This window comes from Dermacentor silvarum, chromosome 4 (genome assembly GCF_013339745.2).
Source record: "Dermacentor silvarum isolate Dsil-2018 chromosome 4, BIME_Dsil_1.4, whole genome shotgun sequence".
Classification (NCBI taxonomy): domain Eukaryota; kingdom Metazoa; phylum Arthropoda; class Arachnida; order Ixodida; family Ixodidae; genus Dermacentor; species Dermacentor silvarum.
In genome coordinates this window covers 215029984-215056716 of record NC_051157.2, presented here as the reverse complement: position 1 = coordinate 215056716, position 26733 = coordinate 215029984, and the positions used below count along the sequence as shown (strand labels likewise).

General features: G+C 49.2%; 1 protein-coding gene across 4 annotated transcripts in view; it reads left to right on the top strand.

Annotated features, from left to right (window-relative positions):
• The window catches only part of LOC119449227 (putative phosphoenolpyruvate synthase), a 614437-nt gene that overhangs the window by 574295 nt on the left and 13409 nt on the right, over positions 1-26733 (top strand). The window contains exons 36-39 of one of the 4 annotated variants that reach the window (XM_049666356.1): positions 8258-8303; positions 19380-19456; positions 23132-23234; positions 25741-25815. In XM_049666356.1, coding sequence (XP_049522313.1) covers positions 8258-8303; positions 19380-19456; positions 23132-23234; positions 25741-25815 — 301 coding nt within the window. Of the gene's footprint in view, positions 1-8257; positions 8308-19379; positions 19457-23131; positions 23235-25740; positions 25816-26733 lie in introns of those variants that run through there. The other 3 variants (XM_049666355.1, XR_007466614.1, XR_007466613.1) reach the window with 3 other exon arrangements.

Genomic DNA, 26733 nt, shown 5'->3' with positions numbered 1-26733 from the left:
CGGGTGACACCCTCTGGAAATAGACCACGCCAAGCCCAAGGCACAACAAACAGAGAGCACCCAACTAACCATGAGAACTGTCAGGTTCAGACATTCTTCACGCAAAACCTTATCAGAATTAAACCTGCAGCCCTCGTTCGAGCTTCCCGAAAATTAACAAAAGGAAAAAACCAGACTTAAGTGCATTTTTCAATTAACCTAATACCTAACGTTTTTGTTTCTCCTGCCCGGGAAAGCCACATTTATTGAGAGACCGAGAGTGCATTGAAATACAGCAATAATGGGGTTAATCATGAAGTGGCATTTAAAGCCAGAAAACAAAAAGCCATACTCTATCTGCAATGGTAGCCGATAAACGCACCTACCCTGTAAGCATTGAATTACCCAAAATGGTTTGTCTACAAACCTCCATATCAATGCCTATCTACAAAACAGCGCGTTCACGAGCCACCACCGTCGCGAAACCTGCTTCGCAGTTTTATTCGCGTAACTGGCGCGCATGACAATCATCACAACGAATCACCGAGATTAACGCGGAACCTTTGAAATTAAAAGAAATAAGGTCTTAATAACTAACAAATGAAAAAAAATGCAACGTGCTCTATTTACAAATTTACAAACGGGAACCTTATGGAGGCGCCCAATTCGACAATTACTACCTCCTAATGCGCACTCGACTAGGTCGCAATCTGAAAGTCATTGGGCCTCGCCATGGGCATTAAAGGGTGCCAGACATACACTGCCCCCTCCCGTCAACTGTCAAGTCGTGTGGCCGCGGCTTTGTTTCGCGTCTCGGAGAGGGAGTCCGTAAACGCGAGGAGAATCGCCATTCTTCCTTTGTCCTCGCTCTCGCGGCGCATTGACGGTTTGACTGGCCCTGTGCGTGCGCGCGTACCTCAGCCAGGTTGCCCCATTCAGCCGCAGTCCTACTCGCGGAGAAGCGCCCTTTTCTGATGTCATCCGCCTTAGACGTCTCCGTTTTCTCAACCACCATAACGAGCCCTTTGACGTTCTGCATGATGGCCTGTCCCCTTTGCTTACGGGCTGCGATGTGGCGTCTTTCTCAAATTTGCGCTGCGCTAAATACTTCGCTCGTTTGTGCCGTCTGAAAATTTTTTTCCTCGCCAGGCGGTCACTGAATGTGCCTCTGCTATCCCCGAGTGTCATGTTCCTGCTCTGCTTGGCCGCCATGTCAGTCCCCTCACCTTTGCGCGGTTCAGGACTGTCGCTCAAATGCGGAATACAAGGGAGTTTTTCAGCGCCCCCTTGACCTTTTTAGGGCTGCTGAAACAAGCCTTGTCTCCGCAAGGAACGGCCTCCGGAAGAGCCACTGTTTCCACTTTCGTGGCGCAATCGTTCTCTGCTACCGCGATTTCCTGAGCCGTGTTACGCGGGAGAGCTTGGACCGTAGGGTCGCCAAAACTGAGGCCCTTTTTCTTTAGCAGCATTTCCGAGCGATTTGAAAATAAGTAGGGGTATTGTTTGGACAGATTCTGCGATACCGCGGCTTCAGTCATCAATAGTCCGAACGGCCCCTTGATCTTTACGCTGGCTATGGGCAAGCAAACACTATGCTCCTCAACTACCTGCCGGATCCACGCATGTTCCCCGGTGAAATCCTCAGGTTGCACATACGCAGGGTGGACGATGTCCATTGTCACAGCCGAGTCCCTAAGTACCCTACATGGCGTTCCGTTCACTCTGAGGTCGCGAAGGTACGGTTCTAGGAGCGCTAAGTTGTCGTCATTCACGAAAGAAAAAAGTTGTCGCAGTTTCACCTGAAAGGCGAAGCATCAATTGCGATAGCAAATTTGTAGAGAGCTATACGGAGTAATGATAGCAGCTTTATCAGCTGTATAAACTTGGACATGCAGCAGCACCGGCAACACGCACAACTGTTGTCGACGCCGTCGGCGTTTTGCCCGCGTTCGCACAAAATGCGTGCGGCGTTGGTGACTGTTGCCGGAGCCTCTGATATGAATAGGCACTTTGTGCTGCAGCTAAACGTCGCTTCTCTTCCCTCCCCCTCCCCCCCACGGCCTTTCGTGCGTCCGAAGAAGGCGCGTTTGCTCTAAATATATGGTGATTGTAAAGGAGGAAAGAGACGCCTACTTCTGCAGCCCTTAACGCACGGCGCAGAACCCGCGTTTGTTCTCCGCCGTGGGATCACTCCCCGTGAAAGCGCGCGTCCCTCGCGCCCTTTCACTCGCACATACAGCGTTCGGCGGCGCGCGGCGACGATTTCATCTCCATTGACGTCATACGGAACCTCACGGCGACGGCGACGCCGACGGCAGAAATCTGCTTTGGAGTGTCCATATAATTGCTATCGCAATAAAAAAAAACGGTCCCCCGATCGAAGTTATAGCGACGCGTACGCTGCACATCTGCAGCACGTTTCTGTCTCCCTCCGCGCAGACCTCGCGGACCTCCACGCTAAAGCCCCTCCATACGCGTTTTCGCCGGCCAGGTTTTCGCCGGCCAGGCCGCCGGCCAGCGGCGGTGGCGCGTGGATGGAGGGGCTTTACTCCACGCGTTCGTTCGCGGGATGGGCACGGCTGCGGCGCGATAGGTGGTCCGTGTTCTCTTCAATGGCTATGGAAAACGCGTCCACGCAAAAGCTGACGTAGAGTGAACCTCATAATGAAACTTTTGCGCACACAACACGAAACCACAACGAAGAAGTACGCAAGGACTAGCGCAGTCCTTGTGTACTTCTTCGTTGTGGTTTCGTGTTGTGTGCGCAAAAGTTTCATTATGATGCCAAACCAACTAGCCCGCCTATCCGTTTTAATTTAGTAGAGTGAACCCTTGTGGAAAGAGCTTTAAGCAATAAATAAAGAAACCACAATGAAAGAAAGACTATTCATCTGAACGCCGTGCGACGGAGGAAAAGCGTTATACGAACGGCGATCACACTGCCATGCTTCATACTGCGGTGTAGCTATCACTGTCACTTCCTAATTTTGCCTTCCTTCGCTTATTATTGCGATAGCAATTATATGGACACTCAAAAGCAGATTTCTGCCGTCGGCGTCGCCGTCACCGTCGCCGTGAGGTTCCGTATGACGTCAATGGAGATGAAATCGTCGCCGCGCGCCGCCGAACGCTGTATGTGCGAGTGAAAGGGCGCGAGGGACGAGCGCTTTCACTGGGAGTGAACACACGGCGGAGAACAAACGCGCGTTCTGCGCTGTGCTCCCTTAAGGGCTGCAGAAGTAGGCGTCTCTTTCCTCCTCTACAATCACCATATATGTAGAGTAAACGTACCTTCTTCCGACGCGCGAAAGGCTGTGGGGGAGGGGGGGGGCAGGGAAGGGAGGAGACGTTTAGCTGCGGCATCAAGTGCCTATTTATATCAGAGGCTCCGGCAACAGTCACCAACGCCGCACGCATTTTGAGCGAACGCGGGCAAAACGCCGGCGGCGTCGACAACAGTTCTGCGTGTTGCCGGTGCTGCTGCATGTCCAAGTTTATACAGCTGATAAAGCTGCTATCATTACTCCGTATAGCTCTCTTCAAATTTGCTATCGCAATTGATGCTTCGCCTTTCAGGTGAAACTGCGACAACTTTTTCTGTATATACTTCATGTTGGGTCTTCATATGGGTATTTGGTTCTAAGTGTCTTTTGGTTTTGTTTTTTTTTTCTTTTTTTCCTGTCTCGCGTCTTTATCATTGCACGTTCACTTTTCATAACTTTTTTTTAATTCTAATTCGCACTTTCACTAGCATCATCACGTGGCCGATAAATTAGTACGTCATTTCTTGCGAGCCCGGAAATGAAAAGAAAGTTGTCGCAGTTTCACCTGAAAGGTGAAGCATCAATTGCGATAGCAAACTTGAAGAGAGCTATACGGAGTAATGATAGCAGCTTTATCAGCTGTATAAACTTGGACATGCAGCAGCACCGGCAAGACGCAGAACTGTTGTCGACGCCGTCGGCGTTTTGCCCGCGTTCGCTCAAAATGCGTGCGGCGCTGGTGACTGTTGCCGGAGCCTCTGATATAAATAGGCACTTGGTGCCGCAGCTACACGTCGCCTCCCTTCCCTCCCCCTCCCCCCACGGCCTTTCGTGCGTCGGAAGAAAGCGCGTTTGCTCTACATATATGGTGATTGTAGAGGAGGAAAGACGCCTACTTCTGCAGCCCTTAAGGGAGCACGGCGCAGAACGCGCGTTTGTTCTCCGCCGTGCGTTCACTCCCGTGAAAGCGCGCGTCCCTCGCGCCCTTTACTCGCACATACAGCGTTCGGCGCGCGGCGACGATTTCATCTCCATTGACGTCATACGGAACCTCACGGCGACGGCGACGGCAGAAATCTGCTTTTGAGTGTCCATATAATTGCTATCGCAATAAAAACAATCCTAGGCTTCCGACAGCCGATCGCATGGTGTCCAGGCTCCTGGCAACGGAAACAGACGACCGGTTTTCTAGCCTCGAATGCCTTTTCTGTTTTTAAAGACGATAGTCTTTCTTGGGGAACTTAAACGCTGAAAATTTGGTCTGTCTGTCTGTCTGTCTGTTTGTCGTCTGTCTGTCACCCGATTCAGCCACCCGGCCAAAGTTGGACCACTTGCTTACCGCCCACACTACTTAAACTGGTACGGCTGTTCATACTTGTGAACGTTATCGATCACAAAGTAAATATTACGCATATCTGAGGCGCAACATCACTAGGTATGTATTAGGAGGTGTGTTCTTTTAATAGAAAATACATAGATACGTAACTCTAAAGACCCTAGTTTCTTAAGCTGCGCTGAAAATGCCATGCTATGCGCGTCGACGAACGACGTTCCCCGACTGCGCGCCGACGAGTGCTCTCTGCCATGGAGGAAGGAAACCCTCTCCACAAGCTCATGTTTCCCGATGTATTGCCAGATGGCGTCCATGTCTCACGCAGCGCCTCCTCAATTTTATCAATGCCAGCCAGATGCGGCCGATTCAACATAAAGGAAGCGCTGTCTGAGGCAGGGCAAAACATAAATGGCCGCTTGATGAAATAATGCGGTAAAATGAAATCTGTTCAAACAAACCTTCATGCCAGGACGGAAATGGTACGAGAACAGCATCACGGGTGGCCGCGGATCAGACCAGGACTCATGTAGTACGGCCGGCAGAAGACTATCGTCTTTCGACGACATTTGCAGCGAAGCACGCAGATACGCGGCAAATTTTCTTTCGTCTTTCGGTGCGCTGTTATTCTGGCCTAAATTATCGGTCGGCACGTCTTTGGTCTCACTTCCAGCTTTCTCTTTGTGAAAGGGGCGCCGGTTTACCTCTTTGCCGAATTTAGTGAACGGCCTGACGCGCGTTTTCTCGGATTCGCGACGTGCGGCGAATTCATCTGCTAGTACTGCAGCACGTTCTAAGTCCTTTTCGCCTGACCTATCTTGAATCCACAGGCACATCTCTTCCCTTAAGGACCCATAGAACTGCTCCACGCAGATTAGCTCAACAACCTTGTCGTGACAACCGAATGCATCTTCCCCTTTTAGCCACTCAATTAAATTGGCTTTCAGTTTGTAAGTGAAATCTTGAAAAGACTCGCCCGGTGTCCTAACTGCCTCCCGAAAACGGCGGCGGAAAGCCTCCGCTGAGAGCCGGTATTTCCTTAGCAACGCAGCTTTTACTTTCTGATAATCCTCTGACTCGTCCTTCGTTAGCCTTGCAATTATTTCGGTTGATTCGCCAGGAAGAACGGTCAGAATCTGTTGCGGCCAACTGTCTAGTGCTAACCCGTTTCTCTCGCAGGTTCGTTAAAAAATAACGAGAAACAATCCCATGTCATCGTTAACCTTGTACGACGGCATGAGATCCCTTATTTTCACTCTTGCTTCACCTGAATGCCTTTCATCTATTGAGAGGTTATTTGCTGATTGCCTGGCCAGATCCCGCTGCACGTCTAGTTCTTTTAGCTTTAGTTCGTGAGCTCTCTGTTCCTCTCGTTCCTTTCTTTCTGCAGCTCTCTGTTACCTCTCTTCTGCAGCGTTTTGCTCAGCTTTCTCAGCTCGTTTCTCTATCTCTTCCCATGCTTCTGAACTTTTGTCCTCAAGAGCCCCGCACTTCTCAATCGCCCAAATAAGCTGCGGCTTTCTCTGACTTTTCCCGACCTCAATTCCCAGCTCTTCACAAAGTAATAACAACTCTGGCTTTTTCCGTTTGCCCAAATCCATGGTCAGTCCCGAACGAGGACTTTCTTACTCTGTTGTGACGTGAGGAAGCTTTCAACAGGAGCCTGCACGTACAGAAACTAATTCGCCGTTTTAGAAAACACACAAGCTAAAACCTGGCAAATTCTCAAAGAAAGTCAAGCGCTCACAATTTTGCTGAAGCCAGGACGAAGGGTGGAGTATCCCATTGCTGCCAACCAGCTGATATAATCTCGACCGGGTGAGGTGGGTCGTCACCGCAGGAACCAGGAGACGACGATGAAGGCGGGAATCGTGATGATGAAAAATAGAAAAGATTGTATTCACTTCATTCGTACATGGTTTTGACTCTATCCGAGTCTCGAGCAGTTCTGATTAACACGGGGGCCAGGACGGCCTTAAATCCCCTCGTGGTGGCCGATCTTTCCTTCGGGGAAGTCCTCTCTTCAGTGGTCAAGTTGACGACCTCCTCTCCCCCGGGTCCTCCTCCTTGGTAGCTCGCCGTTTTCTTCTGCTCCGTAGAGGTGAGACGCTCTCTCGGGGATGAAGGGGATTATCTCGTCACGGGAAAAGCGCTGGGGCTTGCTTCCCACATTGGAGAGATACAGATTCCAGGAAGATCATAACCTGCCGATGACTCCTGTGGGGAACTTGTGAAAGTGTCAGAACTCTGTCGGGCGGTCAAGTTGACGACCTCCTCTCCCTCGGGTCCTCCTTCTTGGTAGCTCGCCGTTTTCGTCTGCTCCGTAGAGGTCAGAGGCTCTCTCGGGGATGAAAGAGGATTATCTCGTCACGGGAAAGGCGCTCGAGCTTGATTCCCACATTTGATAGGTGCAGTTCCAAGCCGATCATAACACTAGGCTTAGCAAAATGCACATACAGTATATGCTTACTGCCGAACGAAGGAGAGCGCGGCCCGCGTCAGTGCCACGAAGCGGCACCGGCAGCAATCGAGGCGATGGTGCGCTGGGCCTACGATATCTGCCGACAGTATGTGTGACAAGCTGTCACTCCCAGAGACGGGCGTCGGGTGTGCATCCCATTTGAAAGGGACATTCACCCGCGGCCTCGTGGTTTCTCCCTGAGGCGGCCACGCGGCGTCATTGCGTCCACTTTGAGCCACGGTGGGCCCAATGGCCGTCGCAACGGCACAAAATAAAGGCTGTTGATTAGATATCAGAGCGAATGCACTATTTCGTGCTTGGAAATCGAAGCCATGCAGTTTAACCGGCGCCTTTAGTTGGAATCGCGCAGACAGCGAGGCTCACACTAGTGGATGTGCACTCGCTGCCCGTCTCTGGATCAGCAGAGCGACATCTGCCTACGTAATTGTCGATAGGTATTGCCTGCCCAGCCGGCTTTCTCTTCTCTGTTCCAGCCGGTGCCACTCCCTGGCGCTGACGGTCACGCGGACGGGTTGCTACCGCGTTCAGGTTTAGTGTGGCGGCTGCAGTATTCTGTCGTACTAATTATTTATCCTATTCACCTAACTGGCAAAAACAACATTTTGAAGATTGTGAAAAGCTTGTTGACCACGCCAACATCATCAGCTATGTCGAAGTCACATTTCACTCCACATGTAAGCAAAATTATATGAAATAATGACAATGGCTGCCCTTACGAGTTTCCAAAGTTATTAGCCCAGAAGGACAGTAGCTTTTTACTGCGAAGCCTTTATTTAGTAATAATGAATCGTTTGAAATCGTGTAACAATAGTTCAGTGCAAAATCACTGATGAATCTGGAGTGGCCGCATATGCTCTCTCACATATTCACGTAATCTCCCTGATGTTCATGTTACCAGGTAGACTCAACATACACAAAAAAATGTTTACTCCACAAGAATGTTGCATTTGTAAAAATCTCGCTTTCTTATTAAACCTAGACTGACTCCAGGAATATGGAAAATTTCGTCACTCAGAGCCTGAAACAAGAAATATACCAACGTCGAAAATGTAATACAATCCAATCTGTCCTTCACACAAGCGCCCTAAAATATTTACTTGTGTACAAATGTAGCTTTTCCACTGTATTTGTGCATTGTAGTTTACTGCAGCCTATTTCGCTGGGTTGTGCTTTAACTCACTCTCCTATTATTTGCCTTTTCAGATCACAAGAGCCAAAAAGTATGTGAAAGGAGACTTTGAAATTAAAGGCAAGTTAAGAATATGTTCTACTTGCTGTGATGTCTGATAAAATTATTTTCTTCTTTCGCCTTGAAGTAAGGTTTGCCGGGCAAACCTTGCGTGCTATTCGTTGCGTTTTTGCGAACTGTTGTGTACCTGTGGTGCCAAGTAGCGCTACTTAATAAAATAATATCTCTTATCAAAGGAAAGCTTGATTCCCTAGTCAAGAACGCTACGCTTGCAAATGACACCCGAATAGTTTACAAGTGACAAACGTTTACATAGCAAATGATGCATAGAAATACAGGAGAGGCCATTCCAAAAATTGAGCCTTGGATTTCGAATCCAGTATATTGGTAATTACCACTCACTTTCATGTAGAATCTGTCGAACAGAAACTAGCCAAAGCCGCTCAAGGTGCATGGGAAAGGTAGGATTGAGAGTTATGATCATCTAGGCAACAAAGCTCTAAGACAACGATTTAGTGGGCAAATCGTACGAAAGCAAGAAGGCGACATGACAGAGCGCCCACTTACAACCAAGTTTATTGCCCATATAACGGGAATATAAATACAATCAGAGGATGGGAGGAGCATGGGAAAAAGGAGGGAGTGAAATAACTGTGTGGGCACGTGTACAAGAACACGTGTCATCACACGAGATTAGTTCAGCAGATATTTCACCCCTTCCTTTACCCCCTTTCCTCCCATTTCCCTACGATTGTACTTATATTCCCGCCATTTGAGCAATAAACTTGGTTGTTAGTGGGCTCTCTGTCATGGGGCCTCCTTCCTTCTAAAGTAGGATTTGCACGCTAAAAATGCTTTTTCCTTATCTTAAAATTTTTTTCGCCAACCAGTCCAAGCAGCCACCCTTTTCTAGGTAACAAAGCCAGATTGGCCATTTAAGACGGTGCAGAAGTGCGTCCATATGATGCCAGTGCCCATACGAATGTACTGGGCGTAGCATATCTGCCCAGGGTCTTCTAGGAGAGTCGTACGGCGATGTGAATCGAGTCGAAGACGTCCAACGGAGCAGTCGATAAGTGTTCTGTAAGCTGATATAAAATCAAGGCTGGAAAGGAAGTCATCCACATGCTTGTGAAAAAACAGTGACTATAATGGTGGTCTGACAGCCAGCGACACTGACTCGGGCATTCCTATGAGGGCTATAGTGTTCTTCTTTCAGCGACCTACACGAAGCTGGACTCCGCGGAGGTGAGAACTTTCGTCAGCCTTCCAGGAACATATTGGCTAATGAGGGAAATTTGGGCCCACCAGTATCAATCAGACCGGTGAGAGGAACACCCATCCACGTACACATCAAATAAATTTCTCTTCGTCCAGCTGGGTCAGTAGAGTCATTGAGGTCAGGTTCGTTGTAGCGGCGACCCCGAAGTTCTTCCAACTTTTCGCGAGCGAACGAATGGTTTGATGAGGGAAATCGGTCGTCCACAATCACTAGAAGAATATGTCTCGGAGCCAAGTGGTGTTGCGTCTTCTATATCTCTCGGTGAATAGTGCGCACCTGGCTCTCGAACGCGGATGGCTGATACGCGGTATGAAGGCCCCGCGCGCCGACCTAGCAGCCGTATTTGAAAGACGGATAAATTGACATGATGCGACAGTGTTTGCCTCTTCAAATAATCGGCATTCTTTGATGGTTTCCGCAATGTGAAAAGTACTGATACGAGAGACGGCTAAATGCGTGTTCTGCTGTGCCCATGGATGATCTGGTGACCAGTCGCCCGTCGTGCGGCAAATGGGGAGAACCTCCTAGATGTACAGCCTAGAGCACTGCACGGGCTCGGGCTTACCCGAAAGCCCGGGCCCGGCCCGGCCCGTGGGCCGGGCCGGGCCGGGTAGAGCAGTTTTTTCACGGGCTCAGGCCGGGCTCGGGCACGGCGTGTGGTTTTTGACCCGGGCCCGGGCCGGGCTCGGGTTTTTTGACGCGGGCCCGGGCCAGGCACGGGCTTTCTGGTGGTGCGCATGTAGCGTGCAGCGAGTTATTCTCGAGTGTCTCAACTCTGACAAACATGTATTTTGTGGTCTCGGGCCAGGTTCGGGCCGGTTTCGAGCCGGGCTCGGGCCGGGCTCGGGCCTAAGGTAAAGGGATGGCGGGCCGGGCGCGTAACGTAGATTTTTTCCGGGCCCGGGCCGGGCCCTGGTCTCGCCATAAAATGTTTGATCGGGCTCGGGCGGGCCGCCCAATGTAAGAACGGGCCCGGGCCGGGCCCGGGCTGCAAAATTCGGCCCGTGCAGTGTTCTAGTACAGCCTCCTGCTTTTTTAGCTTTATCGCACGAGAACACTATAATATGGTCGTACGTCGTTCTGAAGGGAACATCGCATTAGACGACTCTTGCACAGGAGAGTGCTTAGTCTCGCTGCCGGTCTCGCTGATTATCGCCGCTTAAAGGCTCTAAAATGACGCGTGATGGACGCTCGTGCGATATAGCTAAAATGCGGGAGGCTGTACGTCTAGTATGAATATGTTGACGTCCAGACATGGGACCCTAGATGCTTATCCTAGATGGGGTGTTGAGCAACACACAAGCTGAACAGGCTGTGAAACATTTGTTTGCATTGCTCTGACCTTGTTAGATTTTTAGGGCCTTAAGCCAGACCTCTGTCATTCCTTTTTAGTATAATATTGTTACGCCGTGAAGCGTTTATTTAAATCTGCAGGGCAGATTAGATCGGAACGGTTGGCGTGTTTTGAGCCCGGTACAAAAGCAACCAGCCGAACGTCGTCTTCCTTCTCTACCGACAGTCCCCGTGGTCATTCGCACCCTTTCCGCTCGTGACATTTCCCCGTTGGCAGACAAAGCCCGCCGGGCAAGTCAGTCAGTCGTTCGTGGATTGCAAGGCTTCAGGCGGGCAACGTGCGTGACTTCGGTTTTGGCCGAGTGGCGTGCAATGCGATAGTTGACCTCGCTGAGGCGTTCAAGTATAACGTAGGGCCCAACATAGTGCACCAGGAACTTGTGGCACAAGCCACGCTTCCGTAAAGGCGTCCAGAGCCACACAAGGTCGCCAGGATCAAAATACACATGTAGGCGACGACCCTCGTAGCGGATCTTTGACCGGTCCTGCTAGGCCAAGGTGCGTAGCCGAGCAATGCGTCGCGCTTATTCTGCTCGACAGAGGACCTTGGTAATATAGTCATTGTCATGAGCGAAGTAGGGAAACATGGTGTCGAGTGTGTAACGAGGCGGACGAGCATAAAGGAGGACGGACGTTGAGTAACCGATGGTCTCGTGTCTCGCGGTGTTGAAGGCATAGGTGACAAAAGGTAGGTTACTGTCCCAGTTCTTATGTGTGGAATCGACATACATCGACAGCATGTTCGCAAGCGTTCTGTTGGTACGTTCGACCAGACCATTGGTTTGTGGATGGTATGGCGTCGAGTGGCGAAAGTTAGATGAGCACAGACGAAGGGTCTCTTCGACAACGTCTGCAGTAAATTGTGTCCCACGATCGCTGATTATAATGCGAGGAGGCCCATGTCGGAGAATAACGGAATATAACAAGAAAATATAAATTTCTGTTGCTGTAGCCGATGTCAGCGCTGCCGTCTCACAATAACGGGTGAGGTGGTCTACACACACAATAACCCAACGATTTCCATTGGATGATCACGGGAAAGGGCCCAGGAGATCTATTCCAACTTGTTCAAAAGGGGCGCTGGAAGGCGAAACTGGCTGAAGTCAACCATGCGGTGTGTTTGTAGGTCGTTTGTAACGCTGGCATTCGGTGCAACTGGCGACGTACCGCTCGGTATCGTGACGCATCTTGGGCCAGTAAAAACGTTCTTGAGCACAGTAGAGTGTTCATGTGGAGCCCAGATGACTTCAAGTGGGATCGTCGTGCATGGCACATAGTAGTTGAACGCGGAGACTCTTGGGGACAACTAAAAGGTACCGCGCGCCAGTGGTCGAGTAGCTCTTCTTGTACAGGACGCCGTCACGTAGGTGAAAACGGCTTTCTTCTAAAGGCTCGTGTGCGGCCGCGAAGAGTGGCTGCAAGCTCTTGTCCTTCTGCTGTTCGGATATGAAGGTACCCATATCAGGAAATTCCGGAGATACAAAAGCGATGTATTGGTCGAAGTTGTCAGCTTCGCATTCAGTCGTCGGCAGTGGCATCCGAGAGAGACAGTCAGCATCAGCGTGTCGTCGAGCGCTCTTGTAGGAAACAACAAAATCGTACTCCTGTAGGTGGAGAGCCCAACGTGCAAGTCGACCAGAAGGGTCCCGCAGATTCACAAGCCAGCACAGTGAATGATGATCCGTGAGCACTGTGAAGAGGTATGAACGAAACCGTTGCACCGCGAAGATGACCGCCAAGCACTCTTGCTCGGCAACTGTATAATTGCGCTCGGAGCGACTCAAGGAGCGGCTAGCGTACGAGATCACGTGCTTACTTTCACCGATGCGCTGAACAAGCACAGCGCCGATGTCAACACCACTCGCATCGGGGTGAATCTCTGTTGGTGCTGAGGGATCGAAGTGGCGAAGAAATACGCTGTGACGTCAAGAAGAACTTTAATTGACGAAACGATGAGTCGCACTTTGTGGTGCACTCAAAAGGAACGACTTTCTGCAGAAGGCGCGGGAGAGGATGGGCCACGTCAGAAAATCTGGCAATGAATCGGCGAAAGTAGGAGCATAAGCCTAAAAAACTTCGCAATTGCTTGACACCCTAAATGCCTCTACAGCCGCAGTCTTTTGTGGATCTGGTCGGAGGCCTTCTTTATCGACCTGATGTCCCAGCACAATAGCTTGTCGCTCCCCGAAATGACACTTCTGAGAATTCAGGACCAGGCAAGCCTTCTCCAAGCAGTTCAGCACCAACTCCAGATGCTTGTTATGCTCACTAAATGTTCGGCCGAAGATCACAACGTCGTCCAGGTAGCACATGCAAACTTCCCATTTCAAGCCACGCAGTATAATGTCCATGAACAGTTCGAACGTTGCGGGCGCGTTGCACAGCCCGAAAGGCATGACATTAAATTCAAACAATCCATTGGGCGTTACAAATGCAGTGTTTTCCTTATCCTCAATGTACATAGGAATCTGCCAGTAACCTGACCGCAAATCAACAGAGGAGAAGTACGAGGCCCCAAAAAGGCAATCTATCGCGTCGTCTATTCGCGGAAGCGGGCACACGTCTTTTTTGGTAACGTTGTTTAGGCGTCGGTAATCAACACAAAATCGGCAGGTACCATCTTTATTTTTCACCAATATCACTGGTACTGCCCAATTGGGCTAGATGACTCTTGAATGACTCCTTTGGTTAGCATTTCTTCGACTTGATCACTGATTATCTTGCGCTCTGCGGGCGACACGCGATAGGGTTTCTGTCGAATCGGTTGAGCAGATCCTGTGTTGATGCGATGGCGAGTTCTAGACACAGGGATCGATGTCGGGTCGTCGTGCTGCATGAAGTCGAATACTGAGGAGTGTTTCGCAAGAAGCGCCACCAACGCATCACGCTTATGGTCACTGAGCGATTTAGCGACCATGGAAACGAATTTTGAGTCCACAGGGCGCATATTACGGGCTTCTGCTGTGTCCGGAAGTTCTGTAAGCACTGCCATGGGTATCGGCGAGTCTTCTTGAAATGTGGCAAGCTTTAAGCCTTGAGGCGGCACCGCCGCTTCAGCAGAACAATTTATCACCAATAGTCGTGTGCGTCCATTCAGCACCGATACCATGCAATGAGGAACCAACGTTTTTTCTTTAGGCTGTTCACATGTGCAGGGTCCACTGCAGCATCGAAAGGGTTGCGAGTAGAACAAACAGAAACATTCATCGCGGATAAAGCGGGCACAACGGTATCCTCGGAGACGCAAAACACACTCTCTTGGTTGGGTGAGTCTTCTAAGATCACAGATGAAACACTTCCGGCCACACTGAGTTCCCCCGTGCGGCAGTCAACATTGGCACCACACAACTGTAAAAAGTCGATCTCTAGAATCACATTGTGGGTGGAACGAGGAAGGACAGTAAACTGTCCTTCCCAATGACAATGTCCCAATGTCCTTCCCAAAAGCCCAATGACACATCCATATTACAAACTCCGACCGGATATAATGAGTCACCGCACACTCCATGAAAACTTGTGCTCTGGTCCCAACGAAACATGACCTTGCGTCCCAGAAGACATTTCAACGGCACACTCACGACGGAAACAGCTGCGCCCATGTCGAATAAAGCCATGATAGAGACACCGTCAATACGCACATGAACCCTATTCTTGAGCATGAAAATAGTTAGCGGTATCTCAGTCGGCAGCAAAGATTTTCCAGCGACCTCACCCCCATCGGTCGCGCTGGCTAGTTTTCCGGCGGGGGTGACGGGAAGCGGCGCCGCGAAGAAGATGACGGGATGCGCCGCCGGGGAGATGGTGATCGATGCGCTCGGAAAGCTGGTGGTGGTGTCAGGGTTCGGTCGGAAGCAGGCGAACGGTTACGAGGTCTTCCCTCTCCAAGTAGCTTCCTAAGGTGTAGTTACGTGGCCCTTCTTCTCGGAAGTGGCTTCCTAGAGTGGAGTTCCCTGGCCGCTGGTTGTCCATGATACGACCACTGTGCCACGCAGATGGCATCGATTGCCCATAGCTCGATGGTCGACGTTGGGTGCAGTACCTAGCTATGTAACCTGGTGTGCCACAGCTGTAGCACACAGGCATAGGGCGAACATCGGGATGCTGATGACACTGTGCAGCTGTGGCTGTGCGTTGAGAGTAGCGAATATTCTCTCTTTGCGAGTCATAGGCAGTGGCTGGTCGTCATGAGCGACCGTTGCGTGGGCGCTGATCAAGGCTTCGGTCAAAAGAATCGTTATAGGACGGCTGGTTCAGGTCATAATGTGGACCATCTCTATAACTGTCAAAGTCCGCTGCGTTTACCGAGTGCTACCAATGAGTCGAGGGGGTTACACAAATGGCGTGTCGGAAAGCGCAGGAGCTGTAACGTGGGGCCACCTAACGTGCTTGTTCTTCGTGTCGAAGAAGTTCCTCACGGACAATCTGCCGAATGGTGGACGATAAGTCTGTTGGAGAATTCGTGTCCACACTGGCTACAGTCATCACGTTAGCTAGCCGTCCAAATTTCGGGACAATTCGACGAGTCTTCAGTGTTTCGAATTTACGGCAGTGCTGTACCACATCTGATACGGTTTCCAAGTTATCTTTCCCAATGAGGAAGTTGTACACATCTTCCGCGATTCCCTTCAAAAGGTGTCCCACCTTATCCTCTTCTGACATTCGGGGGTTTACGGTCTTACATGGTTTTAGAACTTCCTCGATGAATGTGGTGCAAGTCTCTCCGGGGACCTGAGCCCTCTGAGCTAACGTTAATTCCGCTCGTTTCTTCTTAGCATCCGAATCGCCAAAACACTTCTCAATCTCGTCAACGAAACAGGCCCAGCTAGTTAGGGCGTCCGCATGGTTGTCATACCAAACCATCACTGTGTCACTCTAAAGGAAAACAACGTTCCTCAGTTGGGAGGCGGCGTCCCAATGATGGTACTGGCTTACCCTTTCATAATGGGTGAGCCCCTCATCGACATCTTCTCCTGCCTTTGCGGAGAACGTGCGTGGCTCTCGGTTGTGTTGAATCGGAGGTGGTCCTGCCGACGCAGTACTGGGAGCATCTTCCTCTGTATGCATGATGGTGGTCGATGGCAAAAGTCCGGCAAGGCGGCGGCTTCTACGAAGGTCTTGTACGGACGATTCCGTTGTCGGTCGTGGGAGGTACCCAGCACAGCTCCACCAAATGTTACGCCGTGAAGCGTTCATTTAAATCAGCAGGGCAGATTAAATCGGAACGGTTGGCGTGTTTCGAGCCCGGTAGTTGTTGTTTTTGTAGCCTATCACGCATGTGGCTCCTACCCACGGTGGGGGATTGGCCAAGAAATGGGTGGATTATTCCAAATTAATATGGAGGATACATTTCCGAATATCTATGGAATTATTATTGAACAGCGTAGAGTTATATGTTAAAGTAAATCAGGAAAGTCATATCGAATGAGTAATAATTAATTTAAAAGTACAAAAAAGGATAGAATGTAGCAGGGTATTCGTTTGGATTCTGTAAGGAACGTTTGGACGGCGAAGCAAGCATCCCTGTGGCTGAATCCCAAAGTGGACGCCCCGAACGAAAGAATATTACGTTCTGTTAAGTCCAGGCCAAGCCTTCGAAAAGGTATTTCCAACAATCGTTTTCTTGCCGCAGTAAAGTGGCGGTACAAAAGCCCGGTACAAAAGCAACCAGCCGAACGTCGTATTCCTTCTCTACCGACAGTCCCCGTGATCATTCGTGCTCTTTCTGTCCTCTGTTACGTGCCTGCTATATTCTTATGGTGCGGGCAGAGGCTCTTATTTTATTAATTTATGCCTCACTATAACAAATGTCCTCTGTTACAAGAGCTCGTGTCAATATTATGTTGGACAAGGTAACGATGTGATTCATTTCTCAATGCGTGCCGACGAGCTCATAAATCTGGAGCCGATCCTCGATATCAACGTCTTCTAGCGCTTGTCTTTATCTCCCCTACCGGTGCGTGTGTCTTCTATGGCACTAACTCCCATCACCAGCAACGCCGTCAGAACTGGTAAACGCCACAGGGCTCCGGGGTTGAAACACGATGACAGTCGGCCGTCGCTATAGCCGTCGTTACTTCGATTGGAATGGCTCTGCTGTTCAAACTACGATACTGCACCTCAACCTAAGCTTTGCATGCATGAGAAGCAAGCCAACAGAAAAATCGGTTTACAAAGTACACAGGCACCGCAGGTGTTGTACGGTCGACGACTTCAGCAGCAAGCTCCAGTTCCGTTCCGTACGTTTTACCGGAGGGTTGTAACAATATATACATATAGAGCGGAAAAAAAACATGGCCCAAGCACTCCGTACAGATGGTCAACCAGCGAAGCTGAAACATGCGGCCCCGGTGTTTTTCACTGGGTTAATCCCGACGGTACATTAAAGTCTTTCTAAATAATTGGTTACGTCTTTGTGTTTCTGAATGCGGTTACACACACGTTCGGCTGCGATAGAGAAAACGACGTCACTGACGGTATGCCCGCAGTCCGCCGTTGTCGCATTGCGGCTTGCTATTATTCAAAAATTAAATTGCTTCAATAATAAATCTGCCCATCACGTAAAACAATGAATGGCTCATAACCCCTTGAGCAATGGCTCATACATCCGTAAACGTGGCCTCCCCATTACAACGACAAAAGAGAAGTGAGATTCTACGCTGGAATGATGAGCGGCAACGGAGCCAGCTGTGGAAGAAGACGACGCTCGAGCTATTGCTAATGATGATAGTTTCTGCGCAGATCGGACGGACGTATTTTGGTTTCGCCTCGCCATAATAACGCTTCGCTGTAAAATCAGAAGAATGAGAGCCTTGCCTTCAGTAATTGCCATACGAAGCCACGAACAACGATGCCACAGAATTACTTGGCAAAACAGCGCTACCAAACAGAACGAAGCAAGAATTGCATACATACAGCGTACATAAGCAGAGATGACGCCGTGTCCGTATGTTCCTTCTGCTGTCTCATCCAACAGCCCACCTTTCTCGTAATCAGGAACCAACGAGCCTCTCAGTAAATCTATTCTGACAGCATAAAAATAAAATACTGTGAATGAGGTTTTCGATTTTTGCAGAAATAATCAATGATGATTACCTCAAACACACGATTACCTTCACATTAGACATAAAAAATTAATGAAAGAAGGATAGTTTGGCCACCGGTGCGAAATAAAAGCACGACCTCTGCCTCAAGCGTGCGACGCTGTACCAGTTAATCAATTCCAGCGGCTATGACTCCGTCCACATGGGTATTTACGAAGTCGAACATTTTTGTGTGTCGAACATTCATTAAAAATCATCAGCCATTCCACTCTCTGAAGGTGGATGACCAGCGAAGCTGTTTAGCGCACGACACAGAGGCGAAACAGAATTTTGAACAAAGGTACGAACACATTTATTGTCCTTATTGGTGGTCATCGTGACGAAAGGTACGCACACACATTTTCGTATCACCTCTGTTATTATTATATTAATTTCATAATATTCGCATATAGTCCGGATTCCCGAGGAGCAACGCGCCTATGAAGAGCAACGGCAGGAACACAGACGAGAGTGCAATCATCGCCGCCGGGCGGCAAACAACAGCGATGAAGATCGTGCACAAAACACCAAGCGCCCGCTTGACGTCGATCTTGGTAGGCGCGTTGCTCCTCGGCAGTCCGGACGATACGCGGCCGCCCCATTACGACGACAGAAGAGAAGTGAAATTCGAAATGGAGAACGGCACCTTGTCTTATATACACGCGTGACGGAGCCGCCGCCCCGGGAGAGCGGCAGGAAACTATAGGCACGCAAGCGGTTCAAAACCTCGACAAAGAGAGGGCGGTGCGAACATAGAGATAGCCTACACGGGTCGGCTTTTTGGGCTAAGATCCGATCGTATCTGTTCTTACCCTTATGCCTGGGACCTCTTCGGGTCCCAGGTGTGACAAGGGTAGTTCATGGGCGCTTATGAGGTCCCGGAGCCCACCACCCGGAGTCCACAGGGGTATATACCATTGCACTGGGACCCTTTCTGCATTATAACCAGGATCGGCCCACATTTTTGCACACGCACAACAAAATTGCAGGGAAGCCTCACCATAAACAGCTTCGCGGTAAAACTGAAAACGTTTATTCGTGACGTTTGCGTTGTGGTCAAAGTGGCTAAAGAGGGCACAAAATGGCGAACATTTAATTTGGTCTTATGGCACAAGTTCAGGAAGCGTCCGCACGAGGCTTGCACTTGCGCAGGAGTTGCGATGCTGCGGTCTGCTCAGCAGTTGAGCACAGATTGCGCAGGGCAGGGGGCAATTTATATCTAAAGCAATGCAGCGGCAACTGTTTTTCCACTGAACCTTGAAAGTTTCCCTGAATGCGTTATTCCTTTCGATCACATGAGCCTCGCCGAAATACACGTCTGGATGTTGTATATCTAACCTGTGACAGAAGGCATCTCGCTGAGAAAGTACTCACGAGCAGTAACTAAGATTTCAATATCTCGTTTTTGTTTCGTCCATGCAGGAAGTCCCATGTCGCAGGGCGTGGTGGAAGGCAAAGCACGTGTGGCGCCCACTTTCGATGAAGCGCATCTCATCCAGGTGACGTCTCTTCTGGCTGATGCGACGACACGCCCCTATACCGCAAAAATATTAGGTTCAAACCACAAAGAAACGCACCAGATCAGCCTATTGGCCACGCTGATGAACCGCGCGTAGTCTATGTATTAATTTTGTGCGTGCGTGTGCGTGCTTGCTTGCGTGTGTGTGCGCGTGCGCGTATGTGTGTGTTCGTGTGCCGGTGCGTACGTGTGCGTGTGTGTGTGCGTGTGTATGCGTGGGTGCACGTGTGTGTATGTGCGTGTGCGTGCGGACGTGCGGGTGCCAGTGTGTGCGTGCATGTGCATGTGTGTGAGCGTATGTGTATGTGTGTGCGGTTGCCAGTGCGTGCGTGCGTGTGGGTATGTGTGTGTGTGTCTGCCAGTGTGTACGTATGCGTGTGTGCGCGTGTGTGTGTGTGTGTGTGCGTGTGCCGCTGTGTACGTCTGCATGCGTGTGTGTGTGTGTGTGCCGGTGCATGTGTGCGTGCGTGTGCGCGCGTGTGTGCGTGTGCCGGTGTGTACGTCTGCGCGTGTGCGTGCGTGTATGTGCGTGTGTGTGCGCGTGTGTGAGTGAGTGCGTGTGTGTATGTGTGTGTGCACGTGTACCGGTGCGTGCGTGTGTGTATGTGTGTGTGCACGTGTGCCGGTGCGTGCGTGTGTGTGCGTGTACGTGTCCCGGTGCGTACGTGTGTGTGTGTGTGTGTGTGTGTGTGTGCATGTATGTTTGTGTGTGTGCGCGTGTATGCGTGCGTGTGTGTATGTTTGTGTGCGTGCGTGCTTGTGTGCGTGTTTGTGTGGCCACGCTGGTAGGCGCCTGTTTGCCGTCAGGTACTCAGAAATACAACGCGCCTATATTTTTGTATGCTGTATACCACCTCTGCCTTCTCTTCTTTGATCCATGTACGCGTCTACTCGCCTCACCTCTTTTATGCAACTAAATACAAGTGCTTGAAGCAACATTTTTTTCGCGATAGTTCTACAGTCATTCACTGGGTTGGGGCGTGGTCACGGCAAAGTGTCGCGAGTGCGAATTGTTCTTTCTTAGGCATCTATATTCGCGTTCTTTGTAGCTTCGTGACTATGCAGGTCAATGGCATTTCTTTGTCTTTTCGTGACGCAGTCATACAGTTTTTGTAATTTTGGTACACCGCACAGGCCGCTGCGAAGCCATGGGGCCTTTACAAGTTTTTGTTTTTCTTTTTTTAATGCTAGTGTCATTTCAAATGAACCGTGAATCAACAACACGATAAAAGTGGTGTCTAGTAGGCTTGTATTTTAGCTATTTTTTCAACTAGATGTTTTGCGCACGCCCCAAGAAGCATGATGTCACTTAAGTTTTAGCTGGGGCCGTGCCATGGGACAAAGTTACAAAAAGCACCGACCCAAGCTTCTGGAAACGTTGTGTGGCAAATCTGAAGCCGATGTCACGCACTGAGCTGCGCGTTTAGCCTTCCCTTCGCCTCGTGCCGGTGGTGCGCGCAGTTTCTCCGCTTCCAATCCCAGTTATCTCAGTGGCAACCCTCTCAGCGCAGAGCTACGTCTTCATGAAACGCCAGACAGTAACGACGGAGGAAGCGGCTTTTGTGGGCTAGAGCTGAAACGTATTCGGTGGGCGACTTGCTTTAGCATCGTCTGCTTCAAAATGTACACTTGTGGTAAGGCGCCGTCCAAGCGGACCATCAACCGTATGCCGCAACATGAACAAGAATTGCATAGGAAGGCGACGACAGCAATTGGCATTGGAAGCGCGTAAAGAGCACCTGTATCCTCTAGCAGCTACAGGTTTAGATATATGTACAACTAATAACGAATTAATGAAAGTGAACTTTCTATCTCTCATTGTAATATGCTTTCAGAGCAAGCCGTTACGATATTATGAAGGTGAAACTACCAATGCGCGCATCTTAGGATACTGTCGTTATGAAGATATACGGCGCGAACAAGAGATGCGTCGCTGTAGGCTAAAATGACAATATTTATGCCGTAATAAACGTGCCAAGGAAACTCTATGGCACGGGACATAAATTCCAGGCACCTCTCTTACAGGGTGGCAGAAGTACACAAGCACAAATTAAATGTAAGGTTTTTCTTGTTCAGTCTGATCTCCGTCGCCATTCTCGCGCTTTTCGTCAACCGCTTCTTGAAATCTTTTGAAAGCCCCATTCATACACCGGTAGCCGAAAAGGGGTCGTTGTTACGCCCGGGCGGCGAAGTATCGACATGGATAACAAGTTATGAGAATATTAGATGGCCTAAGGCTGGTATTGTTTTATGGGCAGCATAGATTGCAAGAAACATATTCCCTTAACAGGGGTTGTGACGCACGCCCAGAAGCACTCATGAACAAAGCTCACTCGATGACCGCGGACAGTCACGTTCCCAACGGAGCAGTGCCGGCAGTGGGCAGCACAGTCGAAGGTTCCATGCTCCCGCTACCTTGCACTATGCCGCGCCTCTAAAATTCACCGGACCTCCAACCTAGGGCACGGAATTAGCTCACCAGCCTTCTTACCTTAACAGCTCGCTCGGGCTATCGCGCTCGCATTCCCGCCCTCACACCCCCAGCAAATCACGTGACCTTCAACTCTCGGAGCGTGCGCCGTCGCACCTATAGGCCACTTCTTACCACATTTAATGTATAGGTAATCATACTGCCAGGACAAAAGAGGACGATCAAAAATTTGTCCCAGCTTCAGCCCAACTTTATGAAAACCTATATATTTGTAGTGATTGTTAAGCACACAAGTGTAACAAAAGAAAACAATAGTGAAACTGCAATTCGGGATATTTGTCTGTCATGATTGCAATCCGAGTAGCACAAAAAAACATGACAAGGACAGACAAAACGTGCAAATACTACTACCTTGTGTTTATTTCCAGAACTTACACGTCTTTGTATGGAGCTCATGGCGCGATGCGAGCAAGACATTACATCGTGTCAGAGATGGCGCACGCTCGTGAAGAATGCCATTTCCTTAACATAGTGCAACAGGGTGGCACTACTTACACATTCGTTTGTTAAAGATTTTGTACATTTGCAGCTTCAATTATATCCCTGCTTCAGAGATCGCCTAAGACGTCATATAACTTAAGCAGGAAATATAGAAAATTCAGAAGACAAATATAGGTGAGCACTATATTCCTTTCGCTATCTGGTAAGGAACGGGAATTATTCAACGGTGATGCACTTGCACCGTCTTTGACACGACGAAATAATAAATGTTATGCTCGATCTTTTTTTTTTTTTTGTATTGAGCTTCCTTAAAATGTGCACGGTCGCGAAATAAACAGTAGGAAGTAAGCGTCGTGCATTCCTATCTTATATCCGCTGTTTTCATTAAAGCGCTATTCGAGTTTCGAAAACATTGGGCCGTTCATAGCAAAAGATTTCCCAATACGCTAGTATATGAATGCATTAGGCAAAGTTGCCGCAAAGCTGGATATTTAAATTTAGTTCTCATCATTGCAATTTTGGTGTTAGCTTGGTGGTAAGCAACGATTCTAACGAACGTAAAACTCTTCAAAACTTACGAACGGATCATGTGGTTCTGCTAAGATAGAGTGAAATGCAATCCGGTACTCCTTCTAATACTGGTTTTGGCCACTTGGATATTTCCACTCTGCGAAGACTAGCCTGGGCCTTACTCTGGTGAAACAGTTTCTCGTCTTCTCGCAGAAAGGTGAAATCCTAGTTACGACTGCGACAGACACCGGTTGGACTCCGTACTTCCCTCTGTTGGCTGGAGTTGTGACCGAGATTGGCGGTCCTCTGTCTCACGGTGAGGTCTTCGTTTCTTGCTGCCTTAGAGAGTCATTTCAAAGAATTATTACAGAGTGCTATCTCTCCGTGACAAGACTATACGTTATATATGACAAGGCAAGGCTATGCGTCATATATGGCTCGCTCTTAACCGTGGACACATCGTGCATACGTGCGCACTGCCCATGTTACGTAGTATATAACGTATTCACTTCAGGGCTGAGTTTTGATGCGAAATTTTCAAATGGCCGATTGAACGAAAAAAAGCCGCGGTTTCACCCGAAAGGCGAAGCATCGATTGCGATAGCAAATTAGTGGGCAGCAATACGAAGTAGGGATAGTAGTTTTATCGGCACTATAAACTTGTAAACATAGACATACTAAATAAATTAACAAGATTGGAGTCGCTGGCGCACAAGCAAACATGAACACGCCTCACTCGATGACCGGGGAAGGTAGCTGTCAAAACGCTTGAGTGAGGAAGCGCAGCAGCAGCAGCCAGCAAATTGACCTCCCTGGTGCCTCTCGCATCAACACGAACAAAGCCGCTAAAACATAGCGAACGGCGGACTCTGTTCCCGTCGCAGATGTCTTCGCCATTATAGCGGCCCGGGCGTGCGAGCGGGCGGGCGAGCGGGCGGGAGGGGCCGCCCGGGCCGCCCGGACAAGAACGCGCCTCCCTGTCCTCAGTACTCTCCCCCCGGAGCCGTGCGAGCGACGGAAGACGGTGCGCTTCATCCCCGCTTTCGTCCCTTGCGTGCGCGAGATTGAGTCGTGATCGCCAGCTCTCCCTCGCACGCTTTCACTAGCACATATAGCGTACGGCGCGCGGTAACGATTCATCGCCCTTGGACTTTAAACGGCACCTCACGGCGACGGCGACACCGACGGTGACGGCAGTAATGCGCCTGGAGTGTCTATGCAACAAAAAGCCGGCGGCGTCTGTAGCAGAGAAACGGCACCTAATTTCCCTTTAACTGCGACGCTACGTCACGAGCGCGCCTCGCGCGGTCGTGACGCTGGCTTGCGCTTGCTGACTCGGGCCTTGACGGAGTAGAGCGGACGAAAGCGAACACCTGCTCGCGATGGCGCTCCAGGTGTTCCGTGATGAGAGAGGGCATCGAGGTGACGCCACATCACCCTCGCTCTCACTCCTTTGCCGCGCAAGCTTTAGTCTGCGTTCTAAATGCGCCTCGGCATAAGGCCAAATCAAACGCGCCAAGCTTCTCGACGCCCTCGCTTGCGCGCGAGGAGTTGACAACTCGAAGGACCGCTCAGTGGTGTTCAATGCGACATTAATGCTTTCATATTCACAACTCATAAGGCGTGCTTAGGTGTCGTCGGATATTTTTTTCTTCTGATCATTTTACTCCTATCTTGATATCATCATGACACTAAAGTACTGCGTCACTATTTTCCTCTTTCCTCCTCTCCAAACAAAGCTCGTAAAGAGACACGCGCAAGTGAAGGAAACATGTTAATAAAAGCGATGAATTAAACACTATTTTCATTGTCGAATTGTTTTTAAGTAGCGCTTATTGCACCTTTGCTCACAGACCAAGTTCGTAGCAAGACAACATTTGCATCCCTGCGTCGTTTAAAGCAGCACTCGACCTCATTGTCTGCAGGATTTCTCCTGATGTAATTATAGTTCGCAACACACAGCAAGACCTGTAGACTTCTTTGCAGAAACTTGCTTGTCATACGCGGTGGCTGTGCGCCTTGGACAATGGTTCTTAATTTTGCTGGTTATAACAGACAAGATATTCATAATAATGGCTGAAATCTTTCTTTTTAATGTGTCGTTTATTGTTTTATGGCTGATTAAATGATACTCTGCATAAATGTCCCCGAAGGGCCGGCTTCTTGCATAGCCCAAATCAAGTCCAGCCACTAAGAAAGGCACACACACAAAAAAATATAAAATGTAAATATGGAAATGGTAAAATGTAAAAGAACAATACAAAAAGAAACAAAGGCCCAAAGGAAATATATCTGTTTAGTAAAACATCTAATACTTCGAGTAGTGCTTGCTATACTGTACACGTAGTCAAGGCGAGGATACCCTCAAACTTGCAACGTCGAGTCACCCATTGAGCACCACCCATTCGACACCAAACACGCCAAAGTATGGAGAAAACAGCGTTTGCACTCGGCGCTCACTCCCGCAATAGCCCTGCAGTGTGTTCAAGTAAAAATAGCTTTGCGCACTTGTATTTGCTTTTCTGAAGGGGTTACGCAGACTATGTTGTGAATCACAATTTCTCAGCGTGCACGTCTACATTGAAGGTGGTACAGCTATGAAGGCTATCTGAATGAAGGCTAGCGCACTGAGGTAATCCGTGCCTCCGTCGGTCGTGAAGAAGCGCCATAATGGACTAAATTTACAAGTTCTGAAAATGTGGCAGGCATTCCTGCAACATTGATACCTCCTAAATAAATTGTTACTTGCCGTGAAGCGTTAGGATACGCCAGTATTGAAGCCGGAGCGATGACCTGATCGCCTGTTTCCGGTTTTTCGCCAGGTGCCGTTGTGGCCCGCGAGTACGGCTTGCCTTGCATCGTCGGCATCGAAGGAATAACCACGATGATCGCCACTGGTATGTATCCGCGCACTCTAAAACAGCTAGACGCCAAGATTTCTCGAAAGGTTTAACTTCATTTATTTTCAGATAAAGCCCGGATACGCACTTTGATGCAGGCTTGATTCCTGTTTTATTTTCTGTTACCGCGAACTGCGAAGCCTTTTTTATGCGTCTTCACCTCTTGATTCCTTAGATCAGGAACTCGGCAAATAAACGAGTTCAGCTCTTACCATCATCGTCGACTTCAAATTGACAAAACGTTTCCAGCAGCTCTGATCCTTGTCAACTCGGTATTTTAAATTTAAACGCACAAAGCATAGTTAACAAAGCAGACGCACTTGAAATCACGCTGTACACTTATAACCCGCATGTAGCTGTCATAACCGAAACATGGCTTCACCCTGAGATTACCGATGACCGTATTTTTCCGCCTTCATATACTATATTTAGGCGTGACAGAGCCTCACGTGGAGGGGGCGTGGCGATAATGTTAAAAAGTAGTATTGAGGCAATTTGTTAACCTCGTAGCTGTGTCCTTTTCTTTATCGCGTGATCAACAAGCGCATCTAAGGAAGTATTAGACCATAAAAAATTATTCAAAGGCAAAAGATGAATCAGTATTAGACTACCTGGAACTTGCTTTGGACACATTCTCGGGTAGCAGCATATGTGAATGTGGAACTCATTTAAAGTACACTGTCAATACTGCATCAGTACCTTTATACCCGACAAGAAGAAGCGCTTAAAAAAGTAAATCCCTGCATTAATCGGCATATTATTCATTTAGAAAGAAAGGTTAAGCGTCTCAGGCGGCAAAATTCTGCTAATTCTAGTAGCTTGAACAATCTTAAAGCTGAACTGTCATCCAGTATTAAATCAGCTAGACAAAATTATTTTAATGAAAGCCTTGCGCAATTTATAAAAAAACCACCC